Source organism: Anolis carolinensis, chromosome 1, assembly GCF_035594765.1.
Source record: "Anolis carolinensis isolate JA03-04 chromosome 1, rAnoCar3.1.pri, whole genome shotgun sequence".
Lineage (NCBI taxonomy): Eukaryota > Metazoa > Chordata > Lepidosauria > Squamata > Dactyloidae > Anolis > Anolis carolinensis.
The window spans coordinates 105,784,250-105,808,687 of record NC_085841.1 but is presented as its reverse complement, the minus strand read 5'-3'; the positions used below and the strand labels follow the sequence as shown (position 1 = coordinate 105,808,687).

Sequence of the window (24,438 nt, the reverse complement as noted above, 5' to 3'; positions counted from 1 at the left end):
TATTGCTTTCCTGATTTATGTCTTTAGCCCTTTGGAGGCCATCTGTTCAAACTGCATTTTTATTTTCTGGCATACATTTATTTAGCATGCAGATTAAGTATTATTGTTTTATGCTTCAACCTTTTTTTCTTCACTTAAAGTAATTTCTGTTAATCATTATCAATTATATTTGATTAAGCTTCTTTGGCACACCTCCAGAGCTAAGCTTTTTCTGAAGCTAGACTTTTCAATGGTTAGATTGGGACATTGAATCCATTTCACTCTGCCCAACCCTACAACACCTTATTTTGTGATCATTGCTGAATAATTCAGTATCAGGATTTGCACTTTTTTATATTATGATAACATTTTTGTCTAACAATCAACTAACATCTAGCACTCTCTGATAATTATTAGATTTTCACATTATCTCTGCCTTTAAATTAATACAACATGTTATCTCTCTCCTGGTTTTGTTCCCTGCTTCTCATCACCAGGAAGATCATTTATTTTGAAAATTTGTAATATGCCAGTAAAGATCATCATGACTTTTACACTGTGTGGGCTAATTGCTAAACCCAGGAGACTCTGCATTAAGCATTCTGACCTTTTTATTTCTAATGCTATTTGTTGTGCCCTAAGAGATCACATCAAGCATGACTTCTTTGTTTTGCTCTTGCCCCTCAGGCTTTGCTTCTGACAAATTGAATGTATCTCATTCTTTGACACTTTGCTAAAACACTTTACTTTAATACTTTTAAGCTTTCTGTCAGGAAAAAAGCAGAATGACTGTAATGTTGGTCAAAAGTATATAATTTATTTTCAACTTTGAAGTTTTGTTCTGCTCTTTTATAGTGACTTTCAAATGATCAGATGATGTCAGGTGATTCAGCTAATCTGATTATTATTATTTTATCCTGCTTTTGTCTCCACAAGGAGACACAAAGTGGCTTACACTAAAAACATTTAATATAACTTAAAAATATACAAATGTTAAAACGTAATTAAACATCATTAATATTAAAAACAATTCTGTTAAAATCCTTAAAAACATATTCAAAACTAATGACCGCCACTCATTATAATTTTCAAAGATAATTTTCTGTTTGTTGAAGAATAGCAAATGAACTCCTGCCTCACATCAAGATACATAATACCCATAGCAAATCAAGTTATTGACACTGAGGCCTCATCCTGCCAATAATAATAATCATAATAATAGCCATAATAACTAAAAATACACTGTTCTTTCTATATACAGGTTGAGTCTTCGTTATCCAAAATAGGACCATTTTTTATTTTTTCATATTTCTTTGGATTTTGGAATGGCTATATTTCCATATATGCAGTGAATATGGTATAGGGGAAGGGTGCTAGTTATTAGGCATGCATGAATGATAAAAATGTTTCAAAAGTCATTGTAAAATTAGGACATGTTAGTGTTTCTAAAGCGTTTCTAAAGTATAGTTATTGAAAAATGTATAACTATAACGAGAGTCATGAAATTTTTGTTGCTTTTTGTTATAGTAATTGTGCATAATTACTATAATTGGGAAAATTTCAGGGGCTCCTTTCTCCCTCATTTTTACAGCTAATGGAGTGAAACTTGCTACAATGATAGAATACATTTACCCCTGTTAGCCATCAAGTGTCAGACTGTTTCACTTATCCATTGATTTCTGGGGATTTTTCAATTTTTTTTATAAACAACATACTTTTTAAAAAAAACTACAAGAGCTTGGGAGGTGACCAACATGTGATCCAATACAACAGCCAGCAGACTGTCTGTTGTGGACTCATCTTGTTGTGTTTCAATTATTATTATTATTATTATTATTATTATTATTATTATTATTATTATTATTTTATTGCATGACACAGCAAACAAGATAGATGTGATTTTGTGATACGAAATCCAGCATATCTATCTTGTTTGCTGTGTCATACAATAAAATAATAATAATTTATTTCTAGACCACCCTCTCTCCTCAGAGGGACTCAGGGCAGTTAACATACATATAAATGACAAACATTCAATGCCACAATTTCATCACTAATATCAAAAGTATAAAATGACAATAGCATACACATTATAATAAAAATTTCACATTAGAAAAACAATAAATTTAAACATAAGTCAGCAAAAACATTATTGCACAGAGCGAGTGTATACCTGTACTGATTTAAATGATCAAGTTGCTTAAAATGTTCAGTCTTTAATCTAGTTTCACTTAGGCCATAGCTGCTATGGGGTGGCAGTTATGTTAATCCTCCTCTCCGTATGCTAAAGTACATAGATGTGTTTTTGACAGTTTCTTAAAGGAGAGGAGGGTGGGGGCCATTTTTTTTTAGGGAGGGAGTTCCAAAGGCAGGGGCAATCACGGAGAAGGCCCCCTCTCTCATTCCCACCAGCCGCACTTGTGACGGGGGTGGGACTGAGAGCAGGGCCTCCTCCGCTGACCGAAGTGCCCGAGATGGTCTATACAGGGAGATGCAATTTGACAAATAGCCTGGACCTGAGCCGTAACATTTCATTATTAGAATAGGGCCAGTTTGCACATGATAGCTCAAGCTCTTAAACCACAATTTGAAATTCGATTAAGATCCTACTTGTTCTTATTAGACATAATAGAAAACTATGGTTAAATGAAGAATCCCTGGCTAAATTGTGGTTTGATGCAATGGGATGAGGAACAGAGAGAGGAACCTCATCATGGTTTTGTGAATGCAAGGCTCATACATATATCTCAGACTTACTATTTTTAAATCCCTCTTCTGGGATTTGTCTAAACCCATTAAGTGTTGCAATGGTACATAGAAATGTGATTGTGCATGCAAACCCCACCCCATACATTCCTGAGCACTTCCTGAGCACATGGAAGTAAGTGAAATCTTTGTCTGTTAAGAACGAAGTTCTGAAGGTGGGTTTTCAACTATACTTAGCAGGTCTTCTTTATACCTTGGTGCTCAATGTAAAAAATGTTTGTGATGATGCTGGGGCTGGACAGATATCTAGAAGTGGATCATATGTACAGTACATGACCACATTCCTATCATCCATTTAGTCTTCTGCACATTTAAGCAGATGCCTGAATTGTTTAACCACATCTCTAAATGGAGTCAGGTGGTATCCTCCCTAGACTTTCTATACAATTACACTTATTGAACTCTTCTGCATTTTATTACTTCTCTATGTGAGTGTGTTTAACTGATGCAGTCAAAGACAGATTGTACCATATCATTCTGACCAGAGCAGGTCCTAGGTATTTTTCAAGTGTAGGCGAACAGAATTTTGCCCCCCCCCCAAAAAAAAACCCCCAATCACTGAAAAATAAAAGCGTTGGATAAGCAAAAATGTTGGATAATAAGGAGGGATTAAGGAAAAGCCTATTAAACATCAAATTACATTAAGATTTTACAAATTATGCACCAAAGCATCATGTTTTACAACAAATCAACAGAAAAAGCAGTCTTGACTGTGCCCCCATATTTTTTGCACCCAAAGCGACTGCTTAATTCGCCTCATTGTTGGACCGGCTCTGATTCTGACAAATGTACCCGACAGTTACACACACATACCAGTTTCATGGACAACTCTCCCAAATGCTGTTTTTTTCCCTTTTGTTGTTTAAAGGGCAGTTGTGATAAAAAATCAAGCTAGTTTCTGATTTTACTCATCTCAATTTATAGAAAATATAACTGTCATCAAATCCTGAAAGCATGTAACCCTTAAGCAGATCTGAATTCAGCTTTTCCCTGAATACGCCACTTGCTCTTGGCCTTTATTCTTCAGCAAAGATGGAAGGAACTTTGTGTGTGGGAAGTTTTGTTGAGATTGTAACACTTTCCTAAGGGTTAGAATACTAACTTCAACAGGCATACTTCTTTATTTTATTTTTGCATAACATCACAGAGAAACATTATCATGTTATATTGTCATGAAGCATCATTATCAGGACTATTCCTAAGAATTTTTAAATTTTGTTAATATTAAATAGGAAAAGGACAAATATCATCTAAGCAGTTTATAAAATAATGAAGTGCTCTGCTTTCTGCAACCAAAATCTTTCTCCCCACCTAAGATTTGCCTTCCTTTCCAGAGCTTAGAGTGAGCCATTCATTCTTCTGATGACTAATTTTCCAGACATTCAGATCAGCCTTACCCTTGAGATCGTTGTCAATCAGCTGCCATTTCAGAACATATTTCCATGTGACGTGCTGATGGCAAATTGGCCTTCCCATTGTATTAAGGAAATTAGCAGATTGCGCCATTGCTTTTTTTAGAGAACTGATGAAGAAATTTTTCAGGAGCACAGTAACAGCTGGTACCTAAAGCTATATTGGTAGATCTGGTTTACAAATCAACAACACATGTAAAGTAATGTTAAATTGTCTTGTTGAACTGACACTTTTAAAATCTCTGAATCATCAATGCCGGCAGATGTAGAATACTGATAATGTTAAGCTATCATCCCCATCTGATAGAAGGTGCTCTGATCAAGATCATCTGTGCCTCTAGTGAGAATGATGAGTCTAAGGCCATCTCCCAAAATACAAGCCAGATCCTTTAACTGGTGTGCAGATTCTTCCAGAACACCCACAAACAGATGGGCTCTTTGTTCCAACCCCTCATTTCCACTTATTAGGCACTGCAATCAATAAGGATCTATACCCATGTTGACCAGGTAAGAGCTGATTGACTTCCCACCACCTATCCATTAGGCTAGGCAGAAGGATCCCTGTCTCAATCTTCCTCTGCACTGAAAATCAATCACATAATGTGTGTGTCTCAGTCAGCTGCTTTCTGATCAGCACAGGACCAGACCTTTGTCAGTCATAGCTTCCATTGCCTGTTAAGTAAGGATTGATGGACTATGTATTCCCTAAAATAAGGAATATGTAAAAATAGTGAATACAAATGTGAACTCCAACTAACAACAGAGATCCAAGAGAATCAGTGGACTGTCTGCTGGCCTTCGTTTTCTACTTTTTTGGGGGGGGGGGGGGCAGAATGTAACAAACCTTTTGACCATTCAAAACAGCCGCTCTTGATGGCTTCTTGCAAATGTAGTGATGACAGAAAATTTCTTTGTTACCCACCATGCCACCAAGTACTCCTTCTTGCCTGCATTTGGTCAGACATACTCTTAGGATGCATCTATACTGTAGAATTAGCACAGGTTGATACCACTTTAACTGCCATGACTCAATGCTGTGGATTCATGGGAATTGTAGTTTTACAAGGTCTTTAGCCTTCTCTGACAAATTTTGCTGGTGCCTCACAAAACAGCAATTACAGTAGACACTCAGTTAATGATAACTCGGGAAACCAGAACTCTTGAGCAACTCACAAAAAATTGAAGAAATAATGCTGTATTCACAAAGCTGTTTTTATATTACAGTATAAATGTGTTACATTACGCTAAATTTGTTTTTGTTTTAATTTATTTTTAATCACTCTATTTCAATATCAAAATACATAGTTTCTATATATTTCTATATCAGTATAGACTCTAATAGTCTAATATTTGACTAATATTAGTTAGGCCTATTTTAATAGTAAATTCAGCAAACCAGAAATGTAATTTAACCAGAATCTACCAATCTCCATGGGTGCCAGTTAATGGAGAGTCTACTGCACCATGATTCTATAGTATTGACAGGTAAACTTTGCATCTTCTTCCTAGTCTATGTGACTCATACATGTATGTCATTCTGCAGTTGTGTAGCTCCATGTTAATATTAGTGTTAATTATGAGAATACTAACAGCATCTAGTCTTATTTATTTATTTGGAGAATGTATATCCCGTCCTTCTCACCCCAAGGGGGAACTCAGGGCAGCCTTACAATTAGCAGTCATTTAGTTCTTATTTATTTAGGACCAAAAATGTCTTACAGAGATCTATAGTTGTAAATACGAATGGCCAGAATTATTTATCAGCTACTTTTTAAGGTAAACTTAACTAACTTCTCCTGGCCTGATTCCTCCCCCATGATAGAAACATCAATTGACATCTGAACACTTGAAGAATGGACTTCCATCCTCCTATGCAGCAGTTACCCAGTAAAGTAGGGTTTTTATGGGGGGAGGGATTATGATCATGACAACATTGTCACAATCATAACTAAAGAGCAATTATGAATATGAAACAGCTATGGCTGCGTTAATCTGTTGATCCCATACTGGAAGAAAAGGCTGGATATAAATTAAATGAATAAATAAAAGTTAGCTACACTGTTTTGTATTAACAATTGATACTTAGTCAAAATTGTGGTAGTATTGCCATAATTGTACATCCCTCCCCACACCTACTTTACTGGGTGGGCACTGGTTGCATGAGGAGAAGGAGGTCCATTCTGCCAAGGACTGAGGTATGGTTGAATGACCTTTCCCTCATGTTGTGGTGTAAGGGAAAATTACTTGGTTTAATATAGAGAGAATTTCAATCATTAACAACATATTGTTATTAGTGGAACTTGTAAAGAAAATTCAGAAAGTGCCTCCCGTTTCACCTCCAGTCAAGTAGAAATATGGAAATGGAGGCAGTAGATCAATTCTACCCTTATAGAAAATATTGAATTTCAGGATTTTGGATGGCTCCTTTGAAACTAAAATGCAGAATGGATTTCTTGATCCACTGAAATTAGAGATACCAATTGCCAGCTCATCTTCTGCTGCCCTCTCAGTTTATTTAAGAGGCCTACACCTTTCCAAGAACATGTTTGGATTTGGTTAAAGAATTTTAAAACCGTAATTGTCAAAACAGTCCTTTTTGGACAGAATTATTAGCATAATCTGGAGAAGATAAAATTAACCGTTGGATGATTTCAGTATAATATTTGAACAGAGCATGATTTGCTGTTAGTCTTCTGTAGAATATTAAAAACATCACAATAGTGAGTTACAAACAGGTGAGAAGTGTGGTGAAATGACTGTGATCTTACTTTGGGTTTGCAATAATTCCAAAATGGATTGTGAAGTTGCCTATTGCTTAGAGGGATAAATTATTTTCCAGTTCAGTGAGCTTCTGCTGCACTTCCTCTGCTGCCTGGTTAATATATACCATGGCACTAGTTCACATTGTCAGATGCCTCCAGGGTATTTTATGTCTAGCATACTATATTGTTTTATGGAGTAGAGCTAGTGAGAATTAGGGTTTATATGCAAGAAGTCAGAAGCCTTTTTTGTTATTGTATCTGTGTCTTTTCTCATAACACTGATCAAATTGATCCCTAAGCGTGGAATCCACTTCTTAGTATCTTCTTTCCATGTAGTCTTTCCATGTGGTCATGTGGAAATGCCAACGGTCCCTGATGTGCACACACTGCTTTGTAGCTGATGCCCACGAATGAAGATAGTCCTGCCTTTGCTGAATGAACATATAAAGCCTGTCAGCCTAGTTAATATTACATGTATTTGCTTCAGTTGAAATATTTTCAGTTCAATAGATAAACAACAGGGGCATATCCCCATACTCTCAGCATTTCTTAGTAAGTTAAGATGGACATAATCTGACATTTTTATATTACTCTTCAGGATTTCGCATAAAGTCAGGTCAAAGTCATGCCAGGAAGTGAATTAGCTTCTTTTTGTCCCTATTACACCTATCTTAAGTCATATCAAAATGATTGATTTATGCTTCTTTATATATTTCACATGTGAAACTGTCTTCTTGTGCCATCGTTCTGGCAGCAAAATCTAGGTAGTTCATTCAGCTAGTGGAAATCCATTTATTTCCTTTTGGCTTTATGCAAAGCAAATGTAGAAACTGCAGGGCTACAATTTATTTCTGTACAGAAAATGGCAGAGCAAAATAGGAAAGAAAACTATTTAGAATGTATTTTGCTGAATTGCATGACATTCACTTCCCCCTTTTTATTTCATGCGCTGATGTTCAGTTAAGCTATAGTAGATTTATAGCATAAACTGTTGTACAAAGCAATTCTTGCTAAAGATGTTGCAAGCCAAAGATAACAAATCTGTACTGCTTGCTTGAATAATTCAAGTCAGCTTGAACAACTGAACAGAATAACATCTATTGGATGTCCTTCTCATACACACATTTCATAAACTCTTGGTAATTTATTTATTTGACTGACAGAGAATAATAAATACTTCTCTTTCTGCCATGTCTTTGAGCATAGAGTATGCCTGGCATTCTTGGACTGACCTTCTCCTCTCCCCTCACCAATGGCTATGCTGACTTGGGCTGCTGGGAAATAAATCTCATGCCCACTTTTGACTTAGCAAAAACAAATATTATATTATAGAATTATGTTTCCAGGCCCTTTCTGCCTGTGAGCTGTAGTGAAACAAGGAATTTCAACAGGGGTCCTGGTTCTGATTGTCACACTTCAGCTCCCTGACAGGAAAAGACTTGAAACCTCATTTGGCAGTGCCACGATTCCTATTAGTACACACTTCTGGCAGTAATGTTAAAATTCAGACTTTGTAGTATTCATTAAGATGGATCAATTACGGATCTTTAACTTAAGTTTTTCCTGTAATTGCAATATTGAATGCCAGTCATTGTTTATAATCTTGGGCTGCAACCACACAAGAGAAAAGGCCTGCAACAAAACATTTTTTTTGTCTTGAGGGAGGCAAGACACACAATAAGATCTTATTCCTTTCTTCATCATGAATGATTCCATTCTAGTCCCAAAGAGTCCAGTTCTTCCTTTCCTCCATTTATACAGATTGGTGGATATTATGAGTTCAGTTATACTTGTCTCAAAGTTTCCTAAAGGGGAAGGTTAGCACTGCTAATCCCATCTACTGAATTTGGACTAAACTAGAATGAGATTGATATATTTTATGTATTTGCAGAGATCTTAAGAGTTATATTTTATAACACATTTGCTTCAGACAAACATAACAAATACAGCGAAGTATGCAATCCATCGAGTATTTCTCCCACACAACATTGCAAGTACATGAACTGTGAATTGTGTTATTAAGATATAAGTTACCTTCCAGTTAAAAACAATGACATTGATTGTACTCTGGGTGAATGCCTGTTGAAATGATAGGTAGACCCCTGCCTGCATTTCATAAAACAAAGGCTGTTAGGCATCACAGCTGGATATAAAAGAAACAGTTTAAACTCCTTGTTTGATATGGGTAGCCCTTCACAAGTAAACGATGGAGGGGTGGAAGGGAGGGGTGTAGGGAAGCTTTATACATTGATATGAACAATTGATAAACATCATAGAAAAGAGACAGTTTTAAAGTTTGAACACAAAGCACACATACACACACACACTCTCTCTCTCAATCCGCCCTTCCCTCTCTGAGGCTCCAGGCATTTTAACCTGCCAGAATCAAAATCAACATGTTGACCATTCATTGTCTACTGGAATATATAATCTTCTATAACAAGTTTAGACCTAGTAGGTATTGTGGAACACTCAGAATATTGCAATTTATGTTAAATTTATAAGGGAATTCACACATCCATGCACATCTTTTCTAAATTGTCAATATTACACTCCTGTTGTAATTGTATGTGGTTCAGTTATTGATACATATTTTTAAGGTTGCAGGTTGAATCTCTGCCACCATTTTACTTTACAGATACCAAACTGGCAACCAAGATTCCACAATAACTGGATTTAGGTCCCCTGCTTAAATCCAACACATTGCCAATGAAAGCCATTGAGCTTCAAGGTGATGATGAAACTGGAACTATGCATTGCAACCCATAGGATAAATATATTGCAAAGTAACATGTCTGTTAGGGATATGGCCCTTAAAACCTCCAGTATCCCAGCAGTTGAATAAACATTTAACCTTTACATGAATTTAATATAATTCAATGTAATTATAAAGATGTGATGGAACACTGCCAGAGAAACATCTTTAAATGCGTAAATCAGGAGTGGGAAAATATGGCACACATGTGATATACATACTCACCCCACTGTTGAAACCACTAAAATCCCTAACTTTTAGATTTAGTCTTTTAATTGTATCTTTGTATGTGCCGATTTTGATGTGATTTTTTAAATCCAAGTGTGAAGGGGTTTTATATATGCTGCCACCAAATGTAAAGGGCTATTAACGATTGCCGCCACTTTGGGAAGATGCAGCCACCAAAGACTCAGAGAGGAGACCTTTTTTAAATTTAAATTTTTCTTTCTTATTTACTTTAGATGGTAACACAACTCAGTTTATAATATATACGACAGAGGCTTAGATGTTAGAGGAACAATAACAAGTTTATTCAGGCACAGAGCTTAGTGGTTACAAAATTGTTTCTCCTTAGAGGCACTTTGATTTACAGTTACAATATTAGAATGCGGTGATTCAAACTTCCTAAAATGCCACTTCTTTCTCTACTGCTTTTAAACCTCAGTCACCCTGTGATATACAATCACAGATTCTCTGTTCCTTACTAGGACACAGACTTCATTAAATAAGTCACCAAACTTATTTTAAACTGACTCAAAAATAAGCAGTTGAGCCTCCCTGATCCCTTCAACCTAGGATCACTCTTCTTTGTGCCTCATCAGAGCACAGACTGAACTCCTTTTTAAAAACTCTGCACTTCTTCCACAAAACAGCAGTTGGCTCTGCCTACTTCTCCATGGCAACCAACCTCTGAGTGCAGAGATGCAATAACTGTAATACTGACCCTTTTAAAACACAAACACACAATTAAACATAACATTTGTAAACCAAATAATTCACACTTCATTACAGCAAGCACTAATCAAAAGCCTCTGAAACCCGCCTTAAGTATGGCAGCTTAGGTTTTAAGCCCCCATTAAAACTACCAAGGACTCCTTAAAATGAAAAAAGCTGAAAACTACAACCACGAGTAGTGTTAAAGCACTTCTACTGCACATAGCCGTCTGTCTGAGGTTCTCAAAATTACTCATTTTATTTTCTTCATCTTATTATGTATAAGATTAATAGGATTCTGAGTAATAATAGAATAGCTGGTGAAATCAAGGGAAATGATAACATGCATGATCATACTGAGGTATAAATATTCAATAGTATTCCTGTACCTTCATATTACATAAGGAAAGCACTTCTACTGCATCCAATCATGCAGCTCATGGGTGGGGGAGAGGGTTTTCAAGGGTCAAAACTGTCATGAAATCCATGGTACTCTTCAGAGTACTAAGAAATTTGGGGAAAGGGTGGAAGAACATAATTGAATCTAGTTTACATGTATGTAGAGAGAGGGGGGAGAGGGAGGATGAGAGAAAGGAAGAGAGAGGAAGCTTAGGACCTCTTCACATGCGCTGTCAAAATCGCTGAGTATCATTGCCTGCCCAGGGGGCATGAGGACCTGTTGCCCTGCACCATACCCGGCTTTCTCCCTACCTCATCACATGAGGGGAAGTCTCAGTAAGCCAGCCCAACCCATATTTTCCTATGGAAAGACAGGAAGCCCCCGTCATGTACTGCTGGCAATTTTTTGGTGGCAGCAGGGATTCTTTTTTTACACTTGTAATTTTATACTTTTTTGCATTTCCCCTCGAATTTTAAAAATACTGTTTTGGATCTGTGGTTCAGCTCCTTAGCTAACCACTTTCCTATCTTCCTGCTGATGTGGATTGAAATGGACAAAACAGATTTGCTGCCCCAGGGACACAGAAGCCAACAGTCGCCACTCACTGTATTGATTGCAACTCACATGTCCAAATGCAAGCCTAATCCACTAATTGTGTCAGTCAAGATAGACTGACACAGGAATACGCTTTCACACTCAAAATCAATTGATGGGCTCTGGACTTTTCCAACATAAACAGAAAGAAAAAAAGCACTCTTTAGTTTTTAAACTAAGTGCAGTGTGTTCTTGATATTCATGGTTTGGTTCCTTGGATACTAAAATCCATAGATGCTCAAGTTTCATTTTATACAATGGGTTTGTAAAATGGTACTCCTTACACAATGGCAAAATCAAGTTTTGCTTTTGGGATTTAAAAAAAATATATTTTCAAACTGTGGATTTTGGAATCCATGAATGCAGAATTTGTCGATACAGAGGTCCAACTGCATATATTTATTAGTGAGATATTAAAAATAATTTTTAAATGATTATTTGCCCTTTCATTTTTAACTGCTTTATCAGTAAACAACACAGTGTTCAAAACCCTTGGTCTTGAGGAAACTGCAGCAGTATATCAACTTCTCTACCAGTGGAAGAGAAGCAAGTAGCTGAGCTTTAAATTTCAACTTAATTGGTACCAAGACAGGGCTCTCCAAGTGTAAAGTCTGTGTTTTGCTTAATTTGATTGCCTGCTTCTGCCTGCTGCTTTTGACTTATGGCCAATTTCTCTCTCTCTTCTCTTACAAACAGAAAGCTGACCTTGCTGTGGCTCCATTGGCTATTACATATGTTCGAGAGACTGTCATCGACTTTTCCAAGCCATTTATGACTCTCGGAATAAGTATTTTGTACCGAAAACCCAATGGTACAAACCCGGGCGTCTTCTCCTTCCTGAATCCTCTCTCCCCTGATATCTGGATGTATATTCTGCTGGCTTACTTGGGTGTCAGTTGTGTGCTCTTTGTCATAGCCAGGTAACATGTCAAACCTTTTTTGTGATTTTTTTGGCAATTGTTACATTACCCCAACCCCTCAAGAATAATTGTCAAAAGTCACAAATTCTTTGTTCCTTTCCCCCCTCTTTTTATTTACTAATCTGCAGAGTGCAGAGGTAAAATCAGTCTTTCAAGGGTCTCGCACAATTATTAAAAGTGTCCTTACCATTACCATTTACATTATCTTCATTGTGCTGGTTATGCAGCTGACCTGTAGTACACTGGTTTTGGTTGGTGTTTTTAAAATACATCTGTTAACAGTAAGCTGAAGCATTTTAGAGGGTTGTTGGGAGCTGCTCTTCTCTCCTGCTCTTCTGTCTGAATTTTTGTGTTTCTTTTCTGAAACACCCACTATCTTAAAAATGTTACTATGGAAAGATTACCATAACAGTAAAACAGTGATTCTGATTAGACAGTCAAGAATTCTTAAAACAGATACAAAGCAAATCCTCACGAGTCTTTTTACATGATTAATATGGAATGGAGCAGGAAAGGAAGAATATGTCCAGTAGCCTAGAGCTTTCCATTTTATCTCCTACTGGCTTTGCCCTATCATGCAGTCTTCTAAAGTAAAGGTGATCAGAGGGTGGTCTTGCAGTCAGAAGATTGCCACCTAACCACTACTCATGTGATGAAGTCAAAGACTGTTTTTGTAGTCGTCAGTTTTTTTGAGGCTGCTCTTTTCTTTTACCACCGTCAGGTGAAGGGGCTCTTTAAGGAAGCTTTCAGTAGTGTCAATTAAACTTGTAGTCACCCATCTCAGTACTGTTTCACATAAAATTAGCACTTTTTCAAACCCAGAATTGGACTTCCAGAAACTTTTAAGTTTTATTCTGAAGTTCTCTTGGAGAGTAGGGAAGGGACATTTTTGTAATCTATTTAGCGTGTGGGTGCTCCCAAGGCATAAAACTGGTCATCCTTGTTTGACCCTTTTCTAAAGCATAAAAGATGCCTGTATATGGTCAGTCACTGGTTTGCACTGCCCTACTCCCCATGAAGCCCATTATTTGACAAAAAAGCCTGAATAAGTCTCTGAAGTGTTTAAAAACCGCCAATCAACTACACAAAAGCATTGAGTTTTGAAACCATGCTGAACTAGAGTTCAAGATTCTAGAGCTTCAGAACCACATTTATAAAGCTGCACTTCTTCTTCTTCTTCTTCTTCTTCTTTTTTTTTTTAAATCATCTCCCTTTAGTATTATTCTTATTCATTGAAAGAGCATTGACTGTTCAACCTTTTAAAATTAATTTCAGCCCAGGGGATAGTTGAGGCATACAATCATTACTTAAACTATTTAAAATAAATATCTAAATTAAGCAAACTACTGTTAGAAGAAAATGCTGGAACAGTTCACAGAGGAAGTATGACTTCCTTCCTTAGACTTTCCATGTTCACTGTATGCACATTTCCTTACTGAATCCAGAGACAGGCACTCTAGCCCATATGTATCAAATACATGGAGCTACCATGTACACAATAACTGTCACATTGACTTCAATTATATGTGAACACATTAGGCCTTTGGACTGGAAGTGATGTACAGTGATGGCATTGAACCCCTGAACATGGTTCAGCGGTAGATGGAGAAATTTCAGCCAATCCCCAGTAACATCACACTAGTATTGTCCTTGTCAGTGTGAGACTGTAATTTATATGCACACTCATAATACAGAATTGCATATTATAGTTGTGTATCCCTGTACAGCAGAGTATTGGTCAAAAAAGATCAAATTCTTTGTTTCTGTCTGGATCTGATTGTTTCTGGATGGAGCAAGGCCCTTGCTGCTTCCTTATTATAGCTTGTTTATTCTTTAAGACATTTTCCTAAAATTTTAAAATTCAATTCATGTTCATGGTGCCTTTTTTCTTTCTATATTCCTTTCATGTATTTACTCTCTGTCAATAGCTAGGAGGTCATTGTACTGGAACAAGGATATGACTCTACACAAGAAAGGCTGATTTTGACCACAGCTTGAGAACCCTGATAATAAACATAAATAGCACTAGGATGTTTTTAATTGTAAACCATCACAAGTTATTCAAAAGCATATGAAGTGAAATTCTTCTGCTGCTGTTTGTGTGATTATCAGAGTTGCCTTCCCCACATTTTTGCTCCCTGAGCCTATCTTTAAATATATCTACAGTATTTCTTTCTTTCTTGTCACATGCTCTGACAACCTTTTCTGTTCTATTCAGCTCTCTCTTCACAGTAAGTCCTGCCAATAATTCACATCGCGTCTATTACAATTGATGTCAGAGTTCAGCATGATTCCCTTGACACTGCTTCTTCTATTTTATGAAATGTTTAATTTGTTGAGAAGCAGAATCAGGTGGTGCAAAATATGGCCATGACTTTTTACAATTCTTTGGGGGTGTTGACAAGCATGTAGATACAGATGTCTTATGGACACGGTGTAATTGGATTTCCAGAAAGCTTTTCACTAAGTCTGTCAACAAGCTTCTAAATAAACTGCAGTCATGTGATTAAGAGGAAAAGTCTTCTTGTAGATTAATCACTAGTTACAAGTTAGTAGGCCAAGGGCAGACTGTATTCACTCAATGAAGATAAGTGAGAATGAAGTGCTCTATGAAGTCTGTTAGCAGTAGTTCTGTATAATGCAGTCATAAATTACCTGACCTACCATGAAAAATGGGGTAGCACAAACTTCCAGATAGCACTGAATGATTCAGGACAATATTCAGTGCAGATGTTACACTGATAGAACTGCTTTTATCTGCAGAGACTAGAAGGAGCACAACTCTTCCCCACTGAAGAATATTAAACCCATTTAATTCCAGCCTTAGAGAACTGTGGAACCCACCAGATCAGGTTTTGTGGGCCACAGAAGATAAAAGCTAGATAGTGTTGTATTTTGGCTTCAAATTGTCAAATTCTTAGACAAATTGAAGACTTTCAAGAAACATATCTGTACAGCCAAATGGCACACAAAAGTTAAGTTAGGAGCAAAAGTTAATAAATCTTAAAATTTATCATACTTAGAAAAGAAAGAGACTGCGAGATTATAAGTCAAAATTTATTTAAAATATTATCTGAATCGTCTATCAAGAGGGAAAAAATATAAATGGCAAAAGCTTGCAAGTAAAATGATGAAGAAATTAACTATTCATGGGATGGAATCATTGTGGAAAGGTTTAAAAGTGTAAGAAAAAAGAGACCAGAGTTTTGTGTAAGTTTGTGTACCTGAATAGACTAACTAAAGACCTAGAATGGAGACAAGACTGAGTGATGATTTGGGATATTTCCTGTAAAAGTGGAACTGGATTTTTCTTCTTTCTTTCTTATGCCCAGTGCCCCTCACTGTAGGGAGATGATATGAACTGGGGTCCCTGATGTAATGTGAACATTGGATATTCCTGTGCTGGTGAGAGGAAATATAACAAAATACATTTTATCATCCAGGGTTTGGAATTTATTTATTCATTTGAAGTGTTTCTTTTCTTCTCTCCAGCCACAAAGGTTCTCAGAGAGCCACAAATAAAGTAAGAAATTGTCAAATTAACATTTGACCATTTCCTGTTGTCAGGAAATTCCTCACTTTGCATAACCTCCTCATTAATTTGATCATATGGTCTTCAAGTGTAATTGGTACCTTCCTATTATGAACAGATATGAGCTTATGGCTTGGTTCTGAATTTATAGTGAGTAAAATTCTGAGGACAGTGTTTCCTGTCAGAGTTAGAAGAATTCAGAAAAAGCATTGCATAATCTATATATTTTAAGTAAGAAAATTGTATACTTACTTTATTTGTCTGTTTATTTATTTCACTTGTTTTACTCTTTCTCCCAGATTGTGAATCAGGGCAGCTCACAATAATAATATAATAATAATTTTATTTTTGTACCTTGCCTTTTTTGTACCTTTTTTGTACCACCCCAAAGGGACTTGGGGCAGCTTACATATGGCACATAGTGCATAAACCGACACATAAAATAAACACACAGTACAATACAAAATAAAAACACTAGTATACAAAACAACAATTTGAATTTAGAACAGTGCCCAATAATCTATAGTGTCAACAAGAGGAATCAATTAAATATCACAGTAGAAATTAAAAGAAGTGATTACAATTCTCACATTTGCTTTTTATTTTAAAAAGCAAAGTTTTAAATAAAATTAGTGGGAACAACCATTAAAAAGGATCTCTCTTGTGTTCTCAGTAATGATGGTGGGACTGAGAAAAAGATCTTTCAAAAACCATTGAATCAGAGATGTTTCCTCTGATGGAGAAAAGCTGACACTATCTACTGTCAGATGAAGTTTCATTAAATCCAACATACTGGTTTGGTTCCAAAGTTTTCCCCCACCAGTGGGACTACTTACTGCAGAGCAAACAATTCAGGACACTTCAGATAGAAAGAAATGGAAGACATAGCTTTGGGAAATTCTCTATTTCTACTGTAGTTTAAATTCTTACATATTTCTGAGAATTCTCTAGTTCTTTCAAAAGCAGACATGGTAATTTTGTTTGGTGGGAAGAGACATGGGGCAAAAAGGAAGTGGAAAAATATATCTGTTCTACCATTGGAAAGTGGATTTAGATCTGTATAAAGGACCATGTTTTTTATGGTTAATATTTCTTAAAAGTTATTCTAGATTTCAAAGACTTTTTGAATTTATCGAAAGCTATTTTTGATGTATGGCATTGTATATAAAGCTATATGCATATGCATGTGCATATGGGCACAGAATTGCACAGGAACATGTTTTGATGATACAAGTTATATAGTACTCCCTAGACACTACCTGAAGAAGTCAAATCTCCATTTTCACTTTCCCCATACAGGATATTTCCTTGCATGCTGAAATATTGTTTGACATCAATTTATTTGATATTTTTAGGAGATATATTGGTTCATATACAGAGCACTGAAAATGCATTTTCTTATAAGGAACCACTCCCTCCTGCCCCCCACATCCTAAGTATTCCCACTTTCTTTCTTTAAAAGGAAATTTTCACTTCTTGTCCTTGTTCACTGGCATGGAAAGACCCTGAGCATGGAAGGGCATGGTTTTTTAAAGTCTCATGGTTGTTTCCTATTTGAATTCTTTTCCCATGTTACCAGATGTTGAAAGCATTGTACTGCTATACTGTACAAATACTGGCAAACACGTACTTTACCTTTACTTTAGAGAAAAGGAAGTGGATTAAAATGTCTTATGCCTAATTATCTCATATGGTGCGGTTTCTCTTCTTTGCAATGAGAGAAGGAGCTTAATTAAATTTCAGTCTCTCTTAATATGATTAACCATTTAATATCATTTTTATGAGAGAGAATCTCACTTGCCCATGTAACATGATGAAACTGGATACTAAAAATGTATAAGGCTTTCCTTAAAATTTTTGCCAGACAGAAGATTTAACTTTAAAGTAGAGTAGTGGATTGCTAACAGGCTTCATGCTTATGCAGTTTTAACTATAGTGGGTTTAGTATAACATGTGAAAATAGGGTTACCTTACAGATTCATTTCATGTGCCATGGAAATAAGATCCCCCCCTTTCTAAACTCATTTTTCTTTAGCTCCAGTTTCAATATGATCTTGTATGGTCATAATAATAAAATAATACATCTTTACCTGTTAGAAAATCCTGTAACAATACCTTTTCCTGCAACAAAACATTTATATGTGCATACAATGTAAATATTAAATCCAATGGCTAGTCCAAACTAGTGTAAGTCTACAAAAGCAATAGGAACTTAATATGTTAATACTTTTGCCAGTTCAATTGATTAATGTATGTACTTTAAGGGGTTTTAGGAATTAAATTTAGACATGCATATCTACATATGTGTTAATGTATTTTGTTATGATTGCTTTTCATTGTGCTACATTTCACTGCCAGTTTTGCCCTTATATTAAATATTTGTGATAACAATTAATAATAAATGGATAAGTAATCAGATCTTGTTACCCATTAGAAAGTAAGGCTATATATAATAGGTAAAGTATATAATAATATATTCTATGTTCAAAATATGTATTTGATCTTATGATATATTACCTCATCATATTGATGGGCCCCTCCCCTCTCTATTGTCCAGTTTCACTGGCAATCACCAGCAAAATGGAAGGCATGTGTGGTGCCTCGTAGCAAGCCGTGCACCCTCCTTCCTTTCCGTATCACATGGGAACATTGGGGCAAGACACTTCAAAAATGAGGGATGTGGTATCTGCCTTCTCTCACACTTGAGAAGATATATAATTGCTTAAAGACAGGCATAACCATTTAAGTGTGGCAAATGTGGGATGAATACTTATTTGATGCCTTGAAAACAAATAAAACACACAGTGAAGTCGAAACTATTTCCCACCATAAAGGAAGCACAATCCAGGGCAAATGAAATTCAGAAGTCAGTCTCATACTCCGTTTCCCCAAAAATAAGACCTATCATGATTTTTCAGCATTTTTGATGATGCTCGAAATATAAACCCTATTTCAAAAATAAGCCCTAGAAGAATCCCCGGTGGCAAAGTGTGTTAAAGCACTGAGCTGCTGAACTTGCAGACCGAAAGGTCCCAGGTTCAAATCGGAGTGAGCGCCCGCTGTTAGCTCCAGCTTCTGCCAACCTAGCAGTTCGAAAACATGCCAATGTGAGTAGATCAATAGGTACCACTCCGGCGGGAAGGTAACGGCGCTCCATGCAGTCATGCCGGCCACATGACCTTGGAGGTGTCTATGGACAACACCGACTCTTTGACTTAGAAATGGGGATGAGCATCAACCCCCAGAGTCAGACATTATTGGACTTCACATCAGGGGAAAACCTTTACCTATAGTTCATTTAAAAAGTCAATTTGGAAAAATAAGACTACCCACGAAAACAAGCTTTAAAGCATCTTCTGGAACAAAAAATAATATAAGAACTGTCTTATTTTTGGATAAACAGGGTATATTTGGTCACTGAACTCATAATTACAATATGAGTGGCAGTAGGACCCTATATTACCCTTATAAAGTACAGACTAAGCTGTTGTTTGGTTAAGTGCCAGCACTGTCAGTTCCCCCATCAGACAGGGGAAAGAGTGGAAAGGCATGTAGGTGTGTTGTTGTTTTCCCCAGATTTGGGGGGGGGGGGGGCTGAAAACTGCAGGTAGCTCCATTGGAATTAACCAAAAGACGAATTCTCACCATGGTAATAAGGAAGCCAAAATGTAACATGTCCTCACCACTTCACCCACAGATGAAGTAAAGCCTTGATCTGTGTCATCTGATGAGGTGCATCTAGATCTGTCACCAAAGAGAAGCCCCAGCACAATAAGGGGCAAAAAAAACAAAAAAACAAAACAAAACAACTCACTATGATGAGGTCGATAGACTCTATACCATCAAATAAACAGTTATCGTTCTACTTTTGAAAAATAGCATGTTCGTGAAAAATGAAGAGTTTTTGGTAGGTTATTTATTTATTTGCTTCCTATCATCCTGCATCTATTGAATCCATATACTGTAGCTGGATTTTGTAGTTAGCAGAAAAATGTGTGTTTGCCTGCAAGTCACCTTTTGACTTATGTGACCACTTAAATTTTGCAGATTTTTCTTAGTCAAGAAAGACTCAGTTGGCTTTTCCAGTTGCTTCCTTTGAAATATAGCGTACAGCACCTGGTATTAAATAGTGTTCTCCCATCCAAATATTAACTAGGACAAACCCTGCTTAGCTTCTGAGATCAGACAAAATATTCAGCAAAATATGTTAATTTAGTGTTGCCGTATTAGTGCTAAATGTGTTCAGTATACATTTTTCCAAAGAGATTTGATGTATTTTCCATTAATTTTGTTAAATATGTGTTCATAGCCACTTACCTTAAAGATTGTATTATTGAACTCAAATTGACTTACTAGTAAGGAAACATTTATGGAATGGGACTCTCAGTTTGAAATCATCTTTATTTAAAAAATTTGTTCCTATTTGATTACACTCTCCTAGCTTCTCTGTTAAGTGGTTTTCCCCACAGTTGACTTATAGTGCTATGATGCCATGTTAATTGCCATGGCTGCATCCTGTAGAATCTTGGTGCTTGTAATTTGATAAGAATTGAATTATCTGGCCAACCATTCTAAATTACCCTACCTAAACTTCTGATCCCAATAGGACTGAATGAGGGAAAACAAATAGAACTTTAATCCAGACAAGACAGAGGTGCTCCTGGTCAGTCTCAAAAGACAGATCTGGGAGCAAGGATTCAGCCTGTGTTAGATGGGGTCACACTTTCCCTGAAAATGTAGGATCGCACTTTTGGAATATTCCTGGATTTTGGTCTGAACCTGAGGGCCCAGGTTTCAGCAGTGATCAGGAATGCTTTTGCACAATTAATATTAGTGTGCCAACTGCCTGCACCTGTTCCTAGAGAAGTTGGATCTAGCCACAGTGCATGCCTTGGATACATTCCGGTTGGATTATAATACCATTCAGTCACATTCAGCTCATTTCCTTGCCTCTGGCATTTGCTAGTTTGCTTTTCTAAGGACTAGATTAGTGATAGCAGACTATTTAGATTCAAAGCTCTATATTTGTGAATTGTGAGAAGATACAATTAATTCCATTTTCCAATTCAGGGCTTCCTCTTTGTATTTGTTCTTTCCAGGTTTTTCCCCTCATTTTTGTTACAAGGGGTTTTATTTAGGTGTTTGTTTATTGAGGACCCTCTTACTTTTTATAGTTTGATTTCACATACAGATCCCATACAGACCAGTTTTGTATGTGGCATACAATAATTTATTTTTTATTTTTGGTGAATAACTCCTAAGGCTGATGCAGAGACATGTGCCATTGTTTTTCTGGGCTTTTAGTGAAGTAAATTCTATGTGTGTATTGTTTGGTTGAGAAACAACTTTAAAAAATGAAAGCAAAGGTACACAGTACCAGAATCATGTTTTGCAAAATCGGTCACCAACAGCAAGTTTATTGCTTTGAAGAAAATATTTTAAAAAACACTTCTAGGTTGCAGAATAACGGAACTTTATGTAATTTGCTGGTGTTGCTCCACTATCCCTCCAAGTTTCATTCATCAGTGTTAAAAATTAGCTACAGCTGTTATGGTTTTCCCATTAGAGTTGGGTAGTCATGATCCAGATCCTTAATTGTGATCAGGGAATGAATTCTGGACTGGATTGATCCAGAGTAGAGCACGAATCTTTAGATTAAAGGTTTCTGTTCCACTCTAAAGGGACATGCAAAGGTCTAATTTAAAGAAGTCAACCTTGACAGATCGATAAGTTAGTACCAATGGGTCTGATTCAGTAGTTCTACTCTAGTTGGAACTAACAATCAGATTTAGATCACAACATCTCTAGAAGCACTGACTGATTGTTTTAAAAAATCAATACATTAATCCAAACATGTGCCCCAAGCCATAACATTTTGATCATTGTACTTGACATCAATGGGAGATTTCTCACTATAGCATTGATCAGCTCCTCAGCAGACTTAATAGGAACCATATGGAAGTTCCCTAATACTGCAGTCCTATATGTGTTAGAAGTGAATCCCGCTGAACTTGAACAGGCTTTTTCCTCCATACATGAGTATAAGCTTACAGCTTGAATGTTCTTTTTGATAAAATAGATTTTTTTTTCATTACTGGGCCAGGCTGTGGCGCAGCTGTTGAGCAGCTGCCTTAAATCACTCTGGCCATGAGGTCATGAGTTTGAGGCCAGCCCGTGGCGGGGTGAGCACCCGTCAATTAAAAATAAAAAATAGCCCCTGCTCATTGCTGACCTAGCAACCCGAAAGATAGTTGCATCTATCAAGTAGGAGATAAGGTACCACTTATAAAGTGGGGAGGCAAGATTAACTAATTTACGACCTGGAATGAGGAAGTGCCGTCAGTGTGGATGATGAAGCAGCTGCTCCCCCCTGTGGCCAGAATCGAACATCCCCTCAGAAGAAGGTTAACTTGCCTCTGCGTGTGTCTCTCAGTCTCTGTTTGATGTGTTTATGGGCATTGAATGTTTGCCCTATGTGTGTTATAATGTGATCCGCCCTGAGTCCCCTTCGGGGTGAGAAGGGCGGAATATAAATACTGTAAATAAATAAATAAATACTGGAAATTACTGTTTCCCATTCAAACATATATTTATATTTATTTTTGTACTATCTAGACTAGAAAGAAGAAATGCATCAATTCACTTAATTATTTATGTGGCTAAACTGAGAAGGGTACAAAACAAAAATGGAAACTCCTTTAAAGGTTCTTTAACGTTTAGTTCTTTATTCTTACCACTACCTTGGAAAATTCACTTACAATGACAGTTTACTCATAATATCACAGAAGTCCCCAGAAAAAAATAGGCTACCTTTGGGGGAGAGGAATCAATACATTGAAGTAGAAATGTTTTTTTTTTATTACTTTCAGTATTAACTTACCAATTTACCTTAAAGGCAAAAAAGCAGCTCACTTTCATTTAATGCAGGTGATAGACTAAATCTAAGAAAAGTTAGTTTTAGAAGTTGACTTAGAATCGGCTGCTCTAACTTCCCCAAGAATTCTGTTAAAATTTATTTTCACATAAGGAGACACGTTGGCTAGATTTCTTGCCACCTTTATGTTTTCCATATCCACTGATTATCTCCTTAAGCTCCTCTATGCTTCTCATGATGGGCCCTAAATCACTTAAGCTACTTTTAGCCAAAGGAAGGTCACAGCAAAGTGAGAGAGATGTTTCCCCCTCTTCTGATCAGTTTTCTACTACATGAAATAGGGTCCTAGTGTGCTTGACATTTTTGTTCCTCTGGATACCAGTCAACAGGACCTTGACATTATTCCTTGACCTCTGCTATTGCACTGATGACTCAGAAGAGTTTTAGGAAAGAAATTGACTTTCTTGATGCTATTTAGAGAACTGTTCTTATTTTTATGAAAAAATGTGCAACTTTAGTATAAAATACAATGCTGTAAATGACCAATTTCTACTCTGACTTGTCTTTGAAGAAGTTCACATTTCTATCTATGAAAGAGATACCCAGTTTGCATTCAGCTCTTAAGGCTGCCTGTAAATTATCAGTTTCTAGTAATTAATTCACCTATTGGATTATATCTGGGTATAAATTTGTATTTCTATGATTTGGTGGGTGGAGAATCTTAATTTCGAAACCAGTTACTCATGAAAGAGCAAAGCAGGAATTTGCACTTTACTTAAATCAAGGCTAATTAATGGATTTATTGTTTCAGTATGGAATAATAACCAGAGGTCTGAGATAGTACCAGATATCTTTCATTCTCATTTTGAGTAGTGTTTGTTGTTCAAATCAAGAGTCACGTGGAATCAACCTTTAACATTATTCTATTGTTCATTCAGTATATAGGGATAGAAGCTAATGGATGTAAATTTAATATATTTTGAGTTGTTACTACACAATGAGAATTGAGTACCAGAATCACAGAAGTTTATTTTATTTATTTATTTACAGCATTTCTACCCCGCCTTTCTCACCCAAGGGGACTCAAGGCAGCTTACAATAATTGCCAAGAATTCAGTGCCTGACAGAATACATTTAAAACAACAGTTCATATAAAAACAATAACATATCGTAATAAAACACATAATACAAAATTTAAAAACAGTTTAAATGTGGATGGTCCTGAATATAAAATTGATCTCTGCAACAAACTAAAGGTTCCCATATTTAATTGTTAATGGATTGGATCTCATTATTAAATTTTCTGGTGTGATTGTAATTTGATATAAAGCAGGAACAAGTCACATCATGTGAAAAATGAACATAAAAACACAAGTCCTGTTTGCCAATGATACTCAAAGTGGTGGTCCCTGCACTGATGCTAAGGCCTCAACCACTAGCTACTGGTCCCTAGCAAATTTCCAACAAAGAAATAAACAGTTGAATCAATGAGAACAAATAGGATATATGTC

General features: G+C 36.4%; 1 protein-coding gene across 2 annotated transcripts in view; it reads left to right on the top strand.

Moving 5' to 3' along the window:
* Window positions 1-24,438, top strand: part of grik2 (glutamate ionotropic receptor kainate type subunit 2) — a 774,384-nt gene that overhangs the window by 527,986 nt on the left and 221,960 nt on the right. For both annotated transcript variants that reach the window (XM_003215508.4, XM_008119029.3), the window contains exon 12: window positions 12,298-12,521. In XM_003215508.4, coding sequence (XP_003215556.1) covers window positions 12,298-12,521 — 224 coding nt within the window. The remainder of the gene's footprint in view (window positions 1-12,297; window positions 12,522-24,438) is intronic.